We start from the raw sequence: 16779 nt of genomic DNA on the forward strand, positions 1-16779 counted from the left end.
TGTGCAGTCCCTAAGTAGAATTAGCCAGGACAAGGACAACAGGATTAACATTGCAATGATGCCATGAGTTCTTTAATGACCAAGTAGTCTTGGTCATTAAAGTTTGGGTTAATGCCTCTTTTTCCTTTAATCAGACTACTGATATCCACATGCTTTGCACAACAAGTTAAAGTAAATACCTAAGGGGAACTTTAAAGCGAAATTTAAGATGTTCAGATAATAACCTAAAATACAGTAGATCTATGATGCCGTTTAATATTGAACTGTGAGCAGCATGATTCAAGCAATATGCTCCTTTCCTATTAAATTATAATTTATCTTCACATACATAGCACTTTAGCTAATAGAGGTCTTCTGAAATACATACCGTACATTACATAAAGAGGTATTGTAATGATACTTTGAGATGCAGACAGCCACTACTGACCCTTTGGGAAACACTTTATCACTCTACTACAGCCTTCACACATTGCTGTCTGGGGATGAAAAGGGTGAAGACAAGCTGTCCTGCTGTTGGCAGTGTCACACTCATGGCTGATGTCTGCTCACTTGCTGGTGCAGAAGGGTGCAGAGATGACCCACCACGAAGCCCAAAAAGCATGCTTTGCAGAAAAAGGTGCAAAGAAGCTGAGACTCCTGGAAGCTGGAGACGGCATTTAACAAAAATATGCATTGTTAAGGTAGATGAAGACACTGGTAAGTGAGACTCTGCACAGAGGTGTACAGTATCACAGTAACTGCTTTCCTTCGATTATGCTGATGTTAATAGTTAAATCAATAATGAAGGATCAATTTTACTGTTTGGCGTGTGAGGGTAGCATACTTCATCCTACACATTTAATAGGCCAGATGTGATTGTCAGAATTATTATTGTTCCAATTATACTTTTCATTCCAATTGGTAGTTCACATTACTGCCAGCTTCCATAATCTCTACTGTGCATACAAGTACACAAACCTTTATAACTCTAATGAGCTATTTGAGTTATTAATGTAACCAATTAACGTAGTCCTTGTATAGGTAGGTAGTTAAACTTTGTATATACTTCTGTTTGCTACGAATAGCCATGAACAGTTAGAAAATGTGTTGTTCTAGAAAAAAATCTTTCCGAAGCCTTTATACACTCACACAGAGCAAAATGTGTATGATTGTCATTTAGGAAAAAAAGTGTAGTGTAGGGGAGTGAAAATATTAAATAATAGATAACGGAAATGAATAATAAATAAGAAACAAAATGCATTCATAAAGTAAAATAGAAAAACGTAACAGGCTTTTCTGAGTTCATTCACCAAAAAACGTAAAGTGTTCTCTCAGCTGCATACCATACACTTTCACTTTAAGTATTTAATATTTAATAACCTCCAGATCATTTTTACTGCATTCTTCTTTTAGCTCACATGGCTTTGTAAAAAAAATAAGGCACCTTACCAAGACTTGCCCGCTTTCGTTCACAGAAACATCCCAGGGTATCACTCCTGTGTGCGGTCGGTCGGTGGGGAAGGTGAGCCTCCAGGGGCAGGACTCAATTAATTCCATAGCGCGAGGCCAAAACACTGGCAAATATAGAAGAGAGACAGAGCAAGGAAATGCAGAAGGGAAAAAAAGGATCCGCATAAGGGCTTACAAGGATTCACATACTGTAGCATGTCACTCAAAATAACTCCTAATGCTTTCTCAAAGCTGGAATTTTACATGAATTACAAAAGGTGTAATCATGATTTATGACATGTTTGGTATTTGAGGAATCGCTGAAATGTTTTAAGATGCATAGTTTAGCAATGAAAGACTGCATCCATCCATCCATTTTCTAACTGCTTCCTCCACTAGAGGGTAACAGGGGAGCCAGAGTCTTTCACAGACATCTCTGATGTCAAAATGGTATATTATTTTAATCTTTGCAGTAGCTCTTTTCTATCTACGAAGCCAATTTGAATTCTGTAAAAGGAATAAAGACTAAAATGGGAATTAATAAAACAGAGGATTTGTTTGATTATCCAGGTGGTGAATAATTTTATCTTTTATGATGGTGCCTGTACACTGCTCTGATCTTACACACTGTAAATCGCTTCACTGTTCTAGGGAGATTTGAGAGGCTGTACAGAAGAAACTGGTCAAATTAAAAATAAAATGGGAAACACCTGAACTGGAGTGAAGAACATACAGGATTTTTCATTTTTTTGGTTGTTTCACAACCATTCAGTGCTCTTTCAAAAGGCAATACTAATATACATAGTCAATAACTCAGAGGAGTCTCACAGATACACAGAGGGCGTTATTTTAAGTCACAAACTTGTGATTAAAGCAACTTGTTCTTCATGACCTACAGTGTATTGCACTTGGGTTTCAGCCATAATCAGGCCCTATTCGTCTCCAGCGCAGTTTGATAACAGCAGTTGGCAGCTCCCTGCCAGTGAGGTGGCAATGTTTGTGCCGCCTGTTGCCCCCCCCCCCCCCCTCCCCCATCCTCCCAGGATGCCTCTCCTCCCCTAGCGCCCTCCGTGGGGTGGCCCACTGCCAGGCGATGTCCTGGGCCAGATGTGCTTGGCAGTTCAGTGTCGCCCATCAGGTGGGTACTACGCCCGGGGCCATGCAGGAGCACAGGGTGAGTGTGTGAGGAGGTGGGCGTTCCTCTCCCGAGAGAACAGGAGCAGCATGGTGTGCGTCGTGTGCTGCAGGCCGCCCCACGCTAGGCACTGTGGGTACCACTCAGCTCCACTGCTCCACAGGACTTAGGCTGGCAGCCCCCTCCATGCCTAACCTTTCCCTCAATCTTATCTCACTGTGGGAACCAAGCTGTTGTTCTCGACTACTTGCTGGAGAGAACAGGGCATCTTTTCACGGTCTCCATGATAAAATTGAACTCCACCCCACAGAGTCAGAAGCCAGGGGAAAAATACTTTCATCCCCTGTTAAGTATGCTGGAATTTTCCCTTCTTCTGAGGGCAACATTGTTTTCTTTTTCTTTTTAAAAAAGATACCCAGAAACATTAACAAATAAACAAAGCTTACATATTGAAAACCAGGTTCAAGTAGGTAGGTGTGTCAGCATGCATAGGCTGCAAAGGAACAAGCAAAGGTTTTTTTCATGCTGAAAAGAGAAGAAAAAAAAACAACGTTTCAACAGTGAAGCCTTCTTCACGTGTTGTTTTGAGTGCATTTCTTTTAAGAAAGTAGTACAGCAGGATTTAGACATGTTCCAGTGTCCTAAAAGGAGTTGGCATGACATTTCAGTTTTAAAAATACATTTTAACAAGTAAAAACTGAATGACATTTTATTAACATTTTTTAAATATATAATCATGAAAGAGATTATCAGTATGAATTCAGCGATACCATTTTAATACCATTTTATTCAGGCTTGACTAGTTTCCTCCACGCAGGAGCAACATTTAGATTTCTAAAAAATAAATCGACATGCAGAACATCACTGCTCCATGGTCTGCAATGATGCACAGCGACTTCTCCAGAGATCACCCTTTGAGAGCCCTCGGTTCTCTGGAACCACAGCGCCACCCCCCGGCTACATGTGGAAGAACTGCGCGAGTTAAAAAGCACTACTATGCCGATTGTTTTTTCTATTGAATATCTTCCTAGTTCTATAAGCTCAGAATTTCTTCTAATTTCCTGTAGTTTTCTTCCATTTTAAAAATATCTGCAAGTATGGATATTTGTTCATGTTATCAACACCATGAAGGATCCACACTTTGAAAAGGCAGCATTCAGCTTTTGGTTGGACGACCAAAGCGTCCCACGAGTTTCAATGATTATTTACTGGATGCATTTATCTGAGTCAGCCTGCATTTAAGACACATTTAGAAATTCTATAAAGATGCAGAGCAGTGTTAACGTTACAAGAATACAAACACATCTGTAACAACATCATTATAATAAAACAAAATATTAGTAAGATAAGTTATAAAATTCTTAATGTCTCTGTTAACTTTGTTTATACGTTGGCTACCCGTCTTTATTATCGTTAGATATTCAATATTTCTAACAGCACAAACGTTTAAAGCTTAAATAACTGAAATTTATATCATTCACCTGAGCGGCAAATGCTGGAAACTCCGGGATAGGAAACGGGATTTTATTAAAGTGATTTTATGTGAGGACATTTTGATTCCTACACTTTACAGGGGGGTAAACAAATACCGAAAACAAAAAAATAAATATTTTTTGTCCAATAGCAAGAATAGTAACGTAATATTCTTAAACTATACGAAGATAAAATATTACGCTGAAACACTCAAGTGTTTCTGTTAATTATGAATTTTCATGATGACTGATATTTAGTCCCCCCCCAGTTGGTATGCAGTGTGCTCTTCCGTGCTCTGTGACCTGGTCACATGGTGTGGATGCCCTTCTCTCTACACTGAACAGGTTAAACATGGCAGCGCTCTTGAGGACGGCTCGGCTACTCAAGTATTCAACTACTTCTCTGTTGCAGATTTCCGGATCAGCAAGAAATGGAACAGCATTCAGGCGACTCTACAGCGGGACTGCCAGTTGCAGCCGAACTGGTGTATGTCCAGCCCGAGTGGCCATTGCAAGCGGCATGAATAGGTACAGTGTCTCGCCGGCGTGATGTTGAAGCCACGCTGGATTGCGCAGGCAGCTGGATTTGTGGACCCGGATAGCTATTTCACATCGCTAGCGCATGGACTGTCCCGTTTATAGTAATTGGTTTTGTTTTCACATTATATAGGTTATTCGTTTTTGAATAGTGGTTTCGCAGTTTTACTGTGGGGCTGGGAGAAACCAGAGATTGCATAAGGGGCAGTTCAAGGTTGTGCATCCTGACTGAATGTCAAGAAGGGAATTAAATTGTGAGATTTTCTTAAATATAAAAGGTGGTATGTGGCGCAAATGGGTGAGCTAAAATGAAGATGAGGCTTTCGGTAGGAACAGTTATACGATTATATTCTGTGAAAACACGAAGAATTGTTAATAGTGTAAAATATAAATGATAGTCTCTGTTAAAAGTATTGTTTGCTGTCTGTAAATTGTAAGAGAAGTGAGAAGGCTCCCTCTACAACAGTCGACAGATACTGTATCGTGCAATACTCTGGAAATTGGTTTCTCCCATAAAAGTACAAAACACCCAAACAAAACATATAAGTCATATAAAATCATGTGAAGTACATGAAATCACAACAACAGTATGTAATAAATAAATGGATAAGTAAATAGGCAGTGGGGGGACTACATTCACATCCTGCTTGTAAATGTTTTTATTTGAATCTGGTCCCCTGTACTCTCTGATGGGAGTAATATGAACTGGTAATGAAGAGGGTGGGTCAGCTGTGATGGTCCTTGCCATTCAGTTTACTGTATTATGCTGTAAATCGCTGAGCTGGGGCTGTAGTTTCCCAATGATTTCATATTCAGTGCTCTCAACAAAGCTTTTATATGCCATCTCTAGGATTTTTTTTTTACTAAGATTAAAGTTCTTTAGTCTTTGAATTAAGAACAGCCTCTGATTTACTTTCATTAAAATGTCGTCTATCTTCTCAGTGTAGCCCAGGTGCTGGTCAGCATGTCTTCCCACATAGTTTTACAGACTGACCATTGAGTACTATTGGCTCTACTCATGTCCCCCCCCCACTAGGTCCATGTTGCGGGTGGGTGCTGTGCGACCGGTTTCCATGGCGTCGGAGCAGCTGGGCGTGTCTCGGGAGGAGCCCAGCTCTGCGGTACGCTCTCGCCAGGCCCAGCAGTTTGACTGGGCACTCAACAAGCTGGACAGCTCCGTGCGCAGGACCGGGCGCATCACCAAGACCCTGTTGCTCAAGATCTTCCACGACATCTGCCGGATAGGTATGCCAAGATGGCGCGGCCCTGCCTCGGCTGAAAGGGTTTACCCAGTTAACTGATGAACTATGGATTAGTGGGAAAACAAGGACCTTCGTCTTCTCTGGTCTTTGCTCCTATATTATGACATGGATCCAAACAAACAGTCGCGTCCCTAAAGTGCGTGTTCTTGCTCGCAGTTTTTCGTGCAGTGCAGAGTAAACGACTGGAATAATCACTTGACTGTGTCATGCACTTTTACCTCCATAGTCCTTTTGCTTATAGGTGTGAAGGCCAGTTGTGACGGTGAGGCTGGTAACTGTGGGAGTGTGTTTCTCTGCAGGATACCCCAGTGGGAACCAGGCCCTGCTCCTCCTGCGCAGCTGTGGCTCCCTCCTGCCCGAGATGCAGCTGTCTGAGCGCACAGAGCTGGTGCACCGCATCTGGGAAAAGCTTCAGGAGCTGGGTATGGGCTCTGGGCAGTAGCGATGGGCTGTACTGAAACGCAGGCTCCGGGCCGTCGAGGGGCGCAAGGAACGAGTGAATCGATTTAGACTGAGCGGGAGCTAGAACATCTTAGTGGTTCATGTATTTGATTTTTGTGGATTTCAGCGTATTTTTTAAAATTTCTTACAAAACCAAGCCGAAGATAGGCTGAAGTAAAAAAAACAAACATTATTGGTGTCTGATGGTCTATTCGTCTATTTCAAGTATGTTTCTTCGTGGAAAGTAGACCCACTATTCTTGTCTATTTGTATTGAATTTAAGTCAGTAGAAAAAAAGCTCCATCATTTGTCTTCCATAAAGTTAAGATGCTAGCAAAATAGGGGGGGGTTTCTATGTAAAGTTGGCTGAGGTGTGTCTGCTCTTGGACTGTTTAGGTGCAGTGTATGATGCCAGTCACTACAATGCCCTGCTCAAGGTCTACTTGCAGAACGAGTTCAAGTTCTCCCCCACAGAGTTCCTCACCAAAATGGAGGCAGCAAAGGTGCAGCCCAACAGAGTAAGTGCAGCACAGTAACGTGGTCATTACCAGTTACTTTGTATTTTCTACCTATCCTATAGACCTTATTCAAAATTGAGTTCAGTGTTGAACCAGAGGCGGTAACTGAATAGAAAAATTTCAGTGTGTTACACCATAGCTGGTTCTTGTTTTGTCTGTAGAAAATCTATGAATCTACTGTATAATAAATGAGGTATTCGAAACTGAAATGTCAACACGCCAGTAACTGGATGTTGACTATAGCAATCCTCAGAGGAAACTGGTAAATATTGCCATGTTTTGATAACTTCATGCCATTAAACTTGACATGGTAGTTTTGTGCTGAGCCCAGTTACTAGCATGGGTATAATCAGAAGTGGACTCCATTCAGGGCAACAGTGAGCTTTTTTAACATGAAGGAAAACCAGCTTCTTTCACTGTTTTGTTTTATATCAGCATATGGCAACTGCACAAGAAAGTAATTTAACTTCCTCATAAGTATCTAGCATTGCAACTTTCTAGGTGAGTGACACCTGGAGAAAATGCAGTGGAAATGCAGTTTCTCCTCAGCACGACCAGCTCAGTTCCTGCACAGTAATACCTAGATGTGGCTTGTGCAATCATGATGGATCACTAGAGTCACTGTCACTCCGCTAGCTAATGAAAGCCCGACGTGCCCAAGCCCATCCCTGTCACTGTCAGCTGGTGGCATAACTGAGTCTCGAAGCAGTGAACTCTGTCGTGTGAGCAGGTGCTTGTACATGTAGAGCCACATCATACACATTTTAATTGTTTAAGGCCCTTTTCCTTCTGATTCTTATCAGAAGTAGAGCCCATTGAGCACAGAAAGGGTGAGACGTCTTCATGTGTGTCACTATTCTTCTATTTTGACATCAGTGTATTTGATCAAATAATTGTCTTGTTTTTGTCATCCACGAGGCCTGGTGGGTTCAGAAAGAGATGTATTATCAGTGTAATTTCCATTACTTTTTCTCTCTTCATTAGGTAACGTACCAAAGACTAATTTCAGCCTACTGCCAAGAGGGGGACATTGAAGGTGCGAGGTACGCAGATCTGAGATTAGTGAAAAATGTCATGTTTTAGGATTGGTGTACTGTGCAGTGTTGAGTGAGCAGGTGTGCCTTTTTCGTTGCAGTAAGATTCTGGGTTTCATGAAGAGCAAGGACCTGCCAATTACAGAGGCTGTCTTCAACTCCCTGGTAACAGGCCACGCCCGGGCAGGGTGAGTCCAGTTGTGTGTGTGGTAGGGAGGCTTTCTGTAGAGACTACCTGCTGGCCAGCATAGAGGAGCTGTTGGAGTGAACATAGTGGGTGCTGCTAAGTTTGCAGTGATCAAAATATTTTTAAATTTATTTGTGGAAGTGACGCGGACCTAGGAGGAGGATGTTATTAAATATTTAACTTTATTGTTGGCTGACACCACTGTGGTGGCTTGCTCTGCTTCTCTACAGGGACATGGAAAGTGCAGAGAATATCTTGTCAGTGATGAGGGACGCAGGGATCGAGCCCGGCCCCGACACCTACCTGGCTTTGCTCAACGCATACGCAGAGAAGGGCGACATGGACAAGATCAAGCAGGTATGGAAGAGTGAAGGGCATCTTTCTCCCTCTTTGTGTGGAACCCATGTCTGTTTTATTTGTTTGACCCTAATTTTCACACCTGAGTATTTTGTTTAGGGTTTAAGACTTGTTTTAGTGGTCAATATAGTGATTGTATCATATCACCTTTAAAATAAAACAGAGAAGATGCTTAAACATCTTGTCTCTGATTTTTAAGATGCTCTTACAGCTGCACTATCAAGAACACTTCCTTATATTTTATTTTGTACCTGGGATACGATCTGACTGTATTGACCGGGGAGATTTGAGAAATGCTTTCTAAGTTGAATGACCATGCTTTTATTACTTTATGACACGCTTTTATTGTGTGTCTTCACAAACGTTGATGGTGGATAGACTTCGCTTTTGCGTTCCTGTGTAGTCCCAGCGGGGCACCTGCAGTGTTGTTGCTCTGGTTTGGGGTGTAGCATGGAGAAGCCATGCTGAAGCATTTGGTATTGACTGGAGGTATTTTGTGTCCTTGCTTCCCTCAGACCTTGGAGGTTGTGGATAAGAACGATGCCAGCCTGATGGACAGGGACCTCATGCAGATCATCTTCAGCCTGACCAAGGCTGGACATTCCCAGTATGTGCTAGACATTGTGGAACGTATGAGACACGACCGGGGATACGTGCCTGGTAGGTCTGGCTGGCTAGAGCTTTTGCTTGACCTCTGGATAGTACAGAGATATGCCATCTGTTAGTGACTCCCATGAATTTTGACTAGCTATCCCCAATTGTGGATTACTTTTTCAGTCATAGTTTTAGATTTGTGTGGAACATGATTTATAGGTAAGTGCAAGTTTCTGAAATACCTAAACCATAAAACTGTAAAACAGTCTCTGACTAGTGATTTACTGTCAATACACGCTGACTGCTACATTCTGTTTCTTGGATATTAACTATTGCTGTACAATTCAGAACAAGAATTCTGTGCTATCCTGACATACAATCTAATCACTTTCAATACGAAAACTTCCATATATGTTATAAAACGTTTTCATTATTGCTTAAGACATTTTTATAAATTACAACTGAATGTGTTCTTGCTGAATTAGTACTGTTTCAGCTAACTGCCTGACAGGTTTATGACATACAGTAGCTCAGACCCTCTAACTGGTCTCCTTAGTACATTAAGTAATAAAATGCTGTCTGTGCAGAATTATCACATTACCTAAAGCCTTTAAAAAATATGACAAACTTGCAGGAACAGAAGTGCAAACACATCGTGAGATGTAAAGCCAGTGCACGTTTTAAATTGATAACAGAGGACCAGATAAACTTCATTCTCCTAGAAGAAAAAAACATTTAAGTTAAAAAAACTCAAAAAGGTGGAAAAAACCAGTGTATTGAAACTGAGGATCGCAATTGGAGAGATTTGAAGAAATTGCTGTCAGGTTTATCCTGTACTATATCAGCTTTTCTAAATATAACACGTGAACATTACATGTTTTTAGGTCTATAGACCCAGGGATCTTAGTCCTTGTCCTTGGCACCCACATTCCTGCTTTCTAATTGCAGTTCATTTTTAAATAAATCTTCAAATGAATCAACAGGTTGCTTGTTTGGAACCTTTACATACTTCTTCTGCTTAGAGGTTGGTAGATCTTAAAACCGTGTTCTGCTCTAACACCTCTCTCCCTCTGGATCTCTGTGACTCTAGATGCCATGAACCTGTGCCTGAGTCTTGTCACTCAGGACCTGGAGGACACAGCCTTTACCGTACTGAAGAGCTTTCCTACACTACAGGCTGAGAACCAGAACGGTGATTCTGACCTGGGGAACTTTTTCCTTCGCCACTGCGTTAACCTGGACAAGGTGGGGCCTACAGGGAGACTAAACATCTTGTTCCTGATATAGAACGTGTTCTACCCTTTCTTCCCAGAATTCAAGCAATTTTAAGGCAATAAAATAATTTCTTTTAGTTTTTCTTTCACAAAAAAAGAGCAGACAGCTTTAAAAATTGGTTTTCAGTAGATTAGAACACCTAAAACAATGCAAGCAGAACAATAGGAACATTCTCCCCAACTCTTTTAAGCTTGAGGATCTCCACTTGGGTAGTGCTGTTCATCTTATCACAGCTGTCTCGTCTTGATGCATGTGGGGTACTGATCCTATTTTTTTAAATCTGTGTGACCGCTGTTGTGAAAGCATGCCACACCCCAACCATGGATTTTGTAGAAGCCATGGCGTGCCGTCGCTAAGTAAGCAAACGTCTATGTGCTGTGCGAACAGGTTAATTTAAAATAGTTACCATGGTTACGGTTGTATGCATTGTGTTGTTTCTCTAATCTATATATTTTTGTGTGAGATTCCTGGCCTGGTTTTAACACTCTAAATTATAATTGTTTCTTCCCTCCCAAGATAATTTAGCAGTTACCTCCACAAAATGTCATACTTGGGAAATGAAGGGAATGTTTGTGTTCCCTATATAAAGACCTCACTATGAGAGTAAATTGTTTGTTAATATAATAAAAGGCGGAATTCAAATTTATGTTCTTTAAGTCGAGTATTTTTAGACTCTTAACAGCCCATGAGTGTGAGATTTTGTCCATACTGCACCTTATTACTGCATGGTAATAGTGTGTTTTTTCTCTACAGCCAGTTGAGAAATTGAGGCACTACTGTAAGGAGCTGCAGGAGTCTAATCTCCACACCTCTGCACTGCAGTTCACTCTGCACTGTGCTCTTGATGCGAAAAAGACAGGTAAGAGCCAATTTTCAGAGGGCGATAAACATTTGAACAATCCTAAAACACACCCTTTGTCCTGCCTCAACCATGTTTATCAGATGATCTCTGTTATTGTGTTTCACAATAACTAATAAACAAAAACATGGTTTAAAATGCTTAAATCTGCTAGATTAGACATGATTGACAAGCCCAAAATAGATAACTTAGTATTTGTTGAAAGTGTAAAATTTGGGCGGTCCATGTAGCTTGTAGTCTTTTTTTTTTGTACTTTTTTTTGGAAATTTGTGTGAATTTTGGATTTATGCAGTACATTACTTCTGACCTCATGTAGTGGACACTTCAAAGTTTATCGGAGGAGGACCCGGCTTCCCACCTATAGTGTGTTTCTAAAGATACAGATAAGGAATCAGGTGGATTTTCATGGAATTAAATTATTTATCCTCAGAACCTGTTTTAGGTCAAAAAGATGCCCTAAAAAGAGAAGGAACTAAGGACATATTTCTCAAAATCAGTCGGCAGGCTGGTGCAGTTCTCTAGAGCAATGCTGACCAGTCCCTGCTGTAATCTGAAGTATTGTTTCCGATGAACTTGTATTCTTGCTCTGGACAGCTTCCTCAAAGCAGGAGCACCTTTAGTGAGATGTGTCCTGTTACGATAAAGGTTGAGAAACACTGCATTCAGGTATTTAACACCACAGCCCACAGAAAGTAGCAATGTTAAAGAAAAAATAAACTGTACTTTTTTTCTTCCTTTTTTAGAATGTTATCATAAACAGTTTTCTTTTGGAAAAGTCTAATGTTAGCCTGCTCAGCAGTGCAGTAGTTCGAGAGTTGCATTTCTAGCTTTGCTTTTCAAGGGGAGTGAAAATTGCTGTTTATTGAGACAACTGTTACCAACACTGTGGACAAAATATAAAAAAACTGACATATTTTATAAAATGGACATTACTCTGTCAAGTTCTGACCCTGCTACTTAATATAAGGACAGGCTGGCCGGGCCAGTAGAGAAAGTGTCTTTCCTTGTGCCTTGTGTAAAGAAGCTCTTATGGTTGTTTTGACCTTCAGAGCTGGCGATGGAGCTGATGAAGACAATGAAAGAGGAAGGCCTGCCAGTTCGGCCACATTACTTCTGGCCCCTTCTCACACAGCACCAGAAAGACAACAATGTTCAAGGTCAGTCCCAAAAAGAGCTTGTCTGAAAACAGCTGAACAACTGCGGAACCTCAACCTCGCATCTAGATGAAACAAAGAAGTTAGCAGATCATGTCCGGTTTAGAACTATGTGCTTTATTTACTTGGGTGGGATTTTTAAAGTGATTAAAAGCAGCATGCAAAAGCATTGTGACACCACAATGTTGTAATGAGCATCATGATTTGTACATAAACGTTTTGTTGGTTAGAGCATTCGTTGGCATGTGGTGTAAATGTGCACATTTGAGCTGATGCAAACTGTAGTCTCATCAGCTGGCTGACAGAGATGAGGTAGCTGAGACTGCACGGCACAGCTGAGAGTGGACGTGACCTGAAAGAGATATTGGCAGGAACTGATGAGGCAGTCAGAGGCTGGAAGTGAAAACAGTTCTGGACAAGTCTTTCATTGAGCAGGGCATTTCCTGTTTCTTGGCTTCTTCAAGGGAAGACATCCAACTGCTAGTTTGAAGAACTTGGGCTCCCTTTCCACCAACACTATCAGGAAATACAGGAAAGGGTGAAACAATACAAGTTATGGGAAATATTTGGTCCCACAAAAGCCATTGCCCGTCGTGTGGAGCGGCTTTTAGAGACTTTACACATCTGAAATATTTATGAAGTAGAACCTCTGGAGAGGCAGGGTTTCGTTCACAGGGGCACTTTGTCAAATGATGGCAATAAGAGAAAAAGCAATAGTGGGCATGAGAACAAGCAGGCCATGCTCTAAATGGGGGCCAAAAAAGGATTTCAGATGAAAAAAATAATATAAAGTAGATACGCCTGAGGTTGTAGCCATTTTATGAACATAACCTGATTTTTTGCTAGAAGTATTCATATGTTTTACTGGGTAAAAATAGCTTGTTTGTTTTTCCATCCATTTTCAGTTTTGTTTAGCCCGTGGTTGTTAACTAGATTTAGGTCAATTTGAACGAGTGGAGAGGTTTTCATTTTCCTGGCATTTTTTTTTATGTGAGGACATGGTTGTATAAGACATCCAGTTGCTTTGAGCCTCCTGGTTTGTCTGTTATTTTCTTGCTGTGATTCACTTGACTAAAGCAGCTCAGCTTGGCTGGAGTTGAAAACTGTGCTTTGAGAATATTGAAGTTTGTACAGACATTAGCTGTTGTGTATAAAGTTTCCTTTTAGTTACTCAAGTGTTATAATATACTGAGGTGTCTGACCAGTACGTATAGAACGTTGCAGCTCTATAGAACTTGTGGGTTATGAGATGTTGTTAAACATGTTGTTAAAAATGGGCAGAGATTAGACTAGGAACTAATTGATTGCAGAATTGGAAAGTGGTAATTGCAACAGCACCACTTAAAAACTTTTAAAACTGAATTGGCATCCCCATTGGTGATTAGTGTAGGAAGCAGTCTTTCTTGGTATAGGTTATGTGGTATGTTACGATTGGTTACTTTTATTTAAATTGCTAAAATACCTTTTTGTGATAGGCAGTTAACTATTAGAAGGTGTGTGTAAAATCAAAATATTTTGGCCAAAAATCTTTTAACTTTCATATGGACTTTTTTTTTTTCCGTGCTGAGCCTGCTTTGGTCTTTCTGCTTGCGGTCTGTATTTCCGTCTCTCGGTTCAGCATGCCCTCCGGCTGGCCCCAGGGCGGGGGCACTGGTGTCATCTGTGTAGCAGCCAGGGGACGGTCCCCCCGAGAGATGAACTCGGGCTAAACTGTGAGGCTCCCCAGGGGCCTGAGCCCTTGAGCTAAAGGCCAGAGGTCAGTGTGGCGGCAGAACATTTGTGTGGGTGTGTGATCCTGTGTTCCAGCCTGGACACCCTGGAAATGTTGCTGTGGAAAAAGAAGACTGACCTGATAGAAAGATGGAGATTTAGGTTTTTAGATTTTTAACAAGACAAGTCGCTGTAGATTTTCAGGATTGGCATTTATTTCAACACTGTTTTGTGCTCATTGGGTTTGGTTCATACAATTCTGTTTGTAAGACCTTTGGTAGGCATACAATACATGTGTATAATGTGTGTATGTACCAAAATAATAAAGATGCATGATACAACTTAACGTTCACTATCTGAAACATTAGGAACCTACAGCTAGTTGAATAAACTCAGTGAGAGGGACTGTGTGGTTGGTTGGAGGAGTGATGGAGACCCTTACATCAGGTGTGCTTGCTTTGTGTGAGAAGCATTGCTTCATGTGGCCTAAAACGTTAAAACCTTTCTCACCATGTGGGGACCAGAAATGAGCACCCTTGGAAAGAAAGTGTTCTGCAAGAACGTTACACAACCAATGGCAAACATTCTTTTTACTGGGCATAGAGGTGCAAGCACAGCAGAATACACTTCATCTTGAAGAGATGCAGCTTCTTCCCATTCCAAGCAATGAGATGTTGGTAACCCAGCTGGCCTTTGAGAGTTTTTCTAGTTCTTACCCAGCTGCTAAATCGAAGTCTGCAGCAGAAAGAAGAGTTAACTCGGGCTGTGTGGATTGCCCTTAACATCCATTTGCTTCTCCTGCTTCTTACTCACCGCTTAACAGAAGCAAAAACTTTTACTCTTACCATTTTTTTTCCCTTCCGCCGTTCTAACATCTCATGAAAAATGGACACACTTTACTGTCGGTGCGTTTGGGCTTGTGGAGGGGGGGGTGGAATGGCGTTTCAGGCCAAGCCGTGTAGGTGGTGTGACTGATGAGGAGTGACTTGATTTCATGTAAATGCGATCGCTCAAAGGGAATTCACTTTAGATTACTCGCACCGTTGTGCACTGCATAAAATATTGAGGGCTGTGCCATTTATCTACAGGTGGCACTCCAGGGCAAAGATGAGGTTTTAAGGAAACTTTGCATTTTGATGAGGCGTGGATACAGGAGACAAGTTGAGAAAGCATATGCTGTTTTGTTTCAGCAGCCTGGAGCGTTGTGACATGTCATCTTCGAGCAGTGCAGTCTCCTTATTGCTTCTGACATGGTACAAGCATAGTTAGCAGTGCCTCCCCTTGCTGTGAAGAGGCTTTTATGTTTGGCGCAAAAGGATTAAACTGAGTCTCCCACCAGGCAGGAAAGAAAGCCCAATTGCCAAATCGATGTCATCTCCGAGCCTAATGCAGAGCTCTGAATCCGAACACCCCAGTCGTCAAAAACAATTAAATAAATAATACAGCACCGGTCCGCTGTGATTTTCATTTTAAATTGCAGCAACCTGTGTTCAGGGAAGAAAGTATTTAATGGGGAATAACTTGAAGGGCATTTTTCACTTGGCATAACTCGACTCGTGAGATTTTATAAAGCATTTTTCCATTTTCTCCCCCCGAACTCGCTGGAAAGCCTTGGGGTGTCTGCTTCATTAACCGGCGAGGTAAAAAAAAATTGAGAAGGTCGTGGCTTCTGTCGGAATGCAGACTAAATTATCTTAATGGTGTTGGTCTGTAGTCATTTAAGTTGAGCAGTGAAACTTAACATTAGATTTCAGTTTCACTTAACAGTCTCCTCTGTGGTTGACCAGGCTGTGTTTAAGGATCTGGGTCCTTTTTTTAATCCATTTGGCATCCTTTGATTGAATCTGTTAACACACCTCCATCGTTTGAAAAAGTGTCCGTGTCTGTTCAGGGTAGCTACAGTATGTTGTGAATTGAGGAGACAAAAGCTATATAAAGCCTGTCTTTTCTTTTTAGAAAAATAGTGTGCCCGATGTGTTTCACCTGTTTAATATGTTTCATTGTGTTGTACCTCTGATAGCCTGATCAGTCTGAGCAAAGGCTTTTATGTGCAAATACTTGTTTTGACAAAGTATGAAAGCAAGCTAATCATTTATTTAACTGAACACAAGCATTGAGGAGTGGGTTTTCATTCTGGGTGAGAGAGAGGAGAGAGGGATTGAGGATCAGGAGGGCTAGTAAGTTCCACTAAGGAACAGAGACACTGACCTTTGAACCTTTGGAGTAAACTGGCATGAAGCCTGTGATGCAAGACATGATGTGTGGCTTTCTATAAGGTGCAATTGCTGGTTTCCTTAAAAGCAGCCTTGCCATCATGCTCAGAGGGGTGCTTAATCCTGTCAGTGACTGTATCACTCTCAGACATGGGTAGCAGTTGACTTGACATTGACCATGCTTTGCATCTAAGATACAACTTTTTTTTGTCCTTTGTCATTTGTCACTTAACATTAAATAGCTAAACCTGCTTCAAAAGAGCAGGACAATTTCCCTTTATTCTGAAAGATGCTTTATGGCTCAGAAGAAAATTTCAAATATAAAAAGGATAGTCCCATTGTGTTATATGTGAAGCAGTGTGGTTTGCACTCTTCAGTATGCTTTGAAATGTAAGAGTCTGTGCAGTTAAGTCAGATTCCTTTGTGCAGTAATGTACAAAGCGAAACTTACGAGTTGGGTATAGTTCTTGAGTTCAAAGCTCCCTCACAGCTAAGTGAGGTAAGAAGGTGTGTGTCTTACAGCTGGAGGGCAATGTATCATTTAAATGTCTTCTGGGACAGGCAGTCATGTGCTGTGTCTCAGCATTTGCTCCATAGCTGCCC

General features: G+C 41.4%; 1 protein-coding gene and 1 long non-coding RNA gene across 2 annotated transcripts in view; one reads left to right on the forward strand and one right to left on the reverse strand.

Moving 5' to 3' along the window:
• Positions 1–227: 227 nt before the first annotated feature.
• Positions 228–4096, reverse strand: LOC148646291 (uncharacterized). The gene is made up of 4 exons (XR_015927938.1): positions 4045–4096; positions 3010–3088; positions 1429–1553; positions 228–643 (listed from the first exon to the last, which is right to left on the reverse strand). It is a non-coding gene; the product is annotated as an uncharacterized LOC148646291 (long non-coding RNA).
• Positions 4097–4353: 257 nt separating this feature from the next.
• Positions 4354–16779, forward strand: part of lrpprc (leucine-rich pentatricopeptide repeat containing) — a 66972-nt gene continuing 54546 nt past the window's right edge. Inside the window, exons 1-11 of the mRNA XM_088610222.1 lie at positions 4354–4563; positions 5609–5817; positions 6134–6256; positions 6672–6793; positions 7778–7836; positions 7929–8015; positions 8245–8371; positions 8887–9031; positions 10056–10210; positions 10994–11099; positions 12149–12256. Coding sequence (XP_088466348.1) covers positions 4388–4563; positions 5609–5817; positions 6134–6256; positions 6672–6793; positions 7778–7836; positions 7929–8015; positions 8245–8371; positions 8887–9031; positions 10056–10210; positions 10994–11099; positions 12149–12256 — 1417 coding nt within the window. The 5' untranslated portion in view covers positions 4354–4387. The remainder of the gene's footprint in view (positions 4564–5608; positions 5818–6133; positions 6257–6671; positions 6794–7777; positions 7837–7928; positions 8016–8244; positions 8372–8886; positions 9032–10055; positions 10211–10993; positions 11100–12148; positions 12257–16779) is intronic.

Source organism: Lepisosteus platostomus, chromosome 17 (genome assembly GCF_059453375.1).
Source record: "Lepisosteus platostomus isolate fLepPlt1 chromosome 17, fLepPlt1.hap1, whole genome shotgun sequence".
In the NCBI taxonomy this organism is placed as follows: Eukaryota; Metazoa; Chordata; class Actinopteri; order Semionotiformes; family Lepisosteidae; genus Lepisosteus; species Lepisosteus platostomus.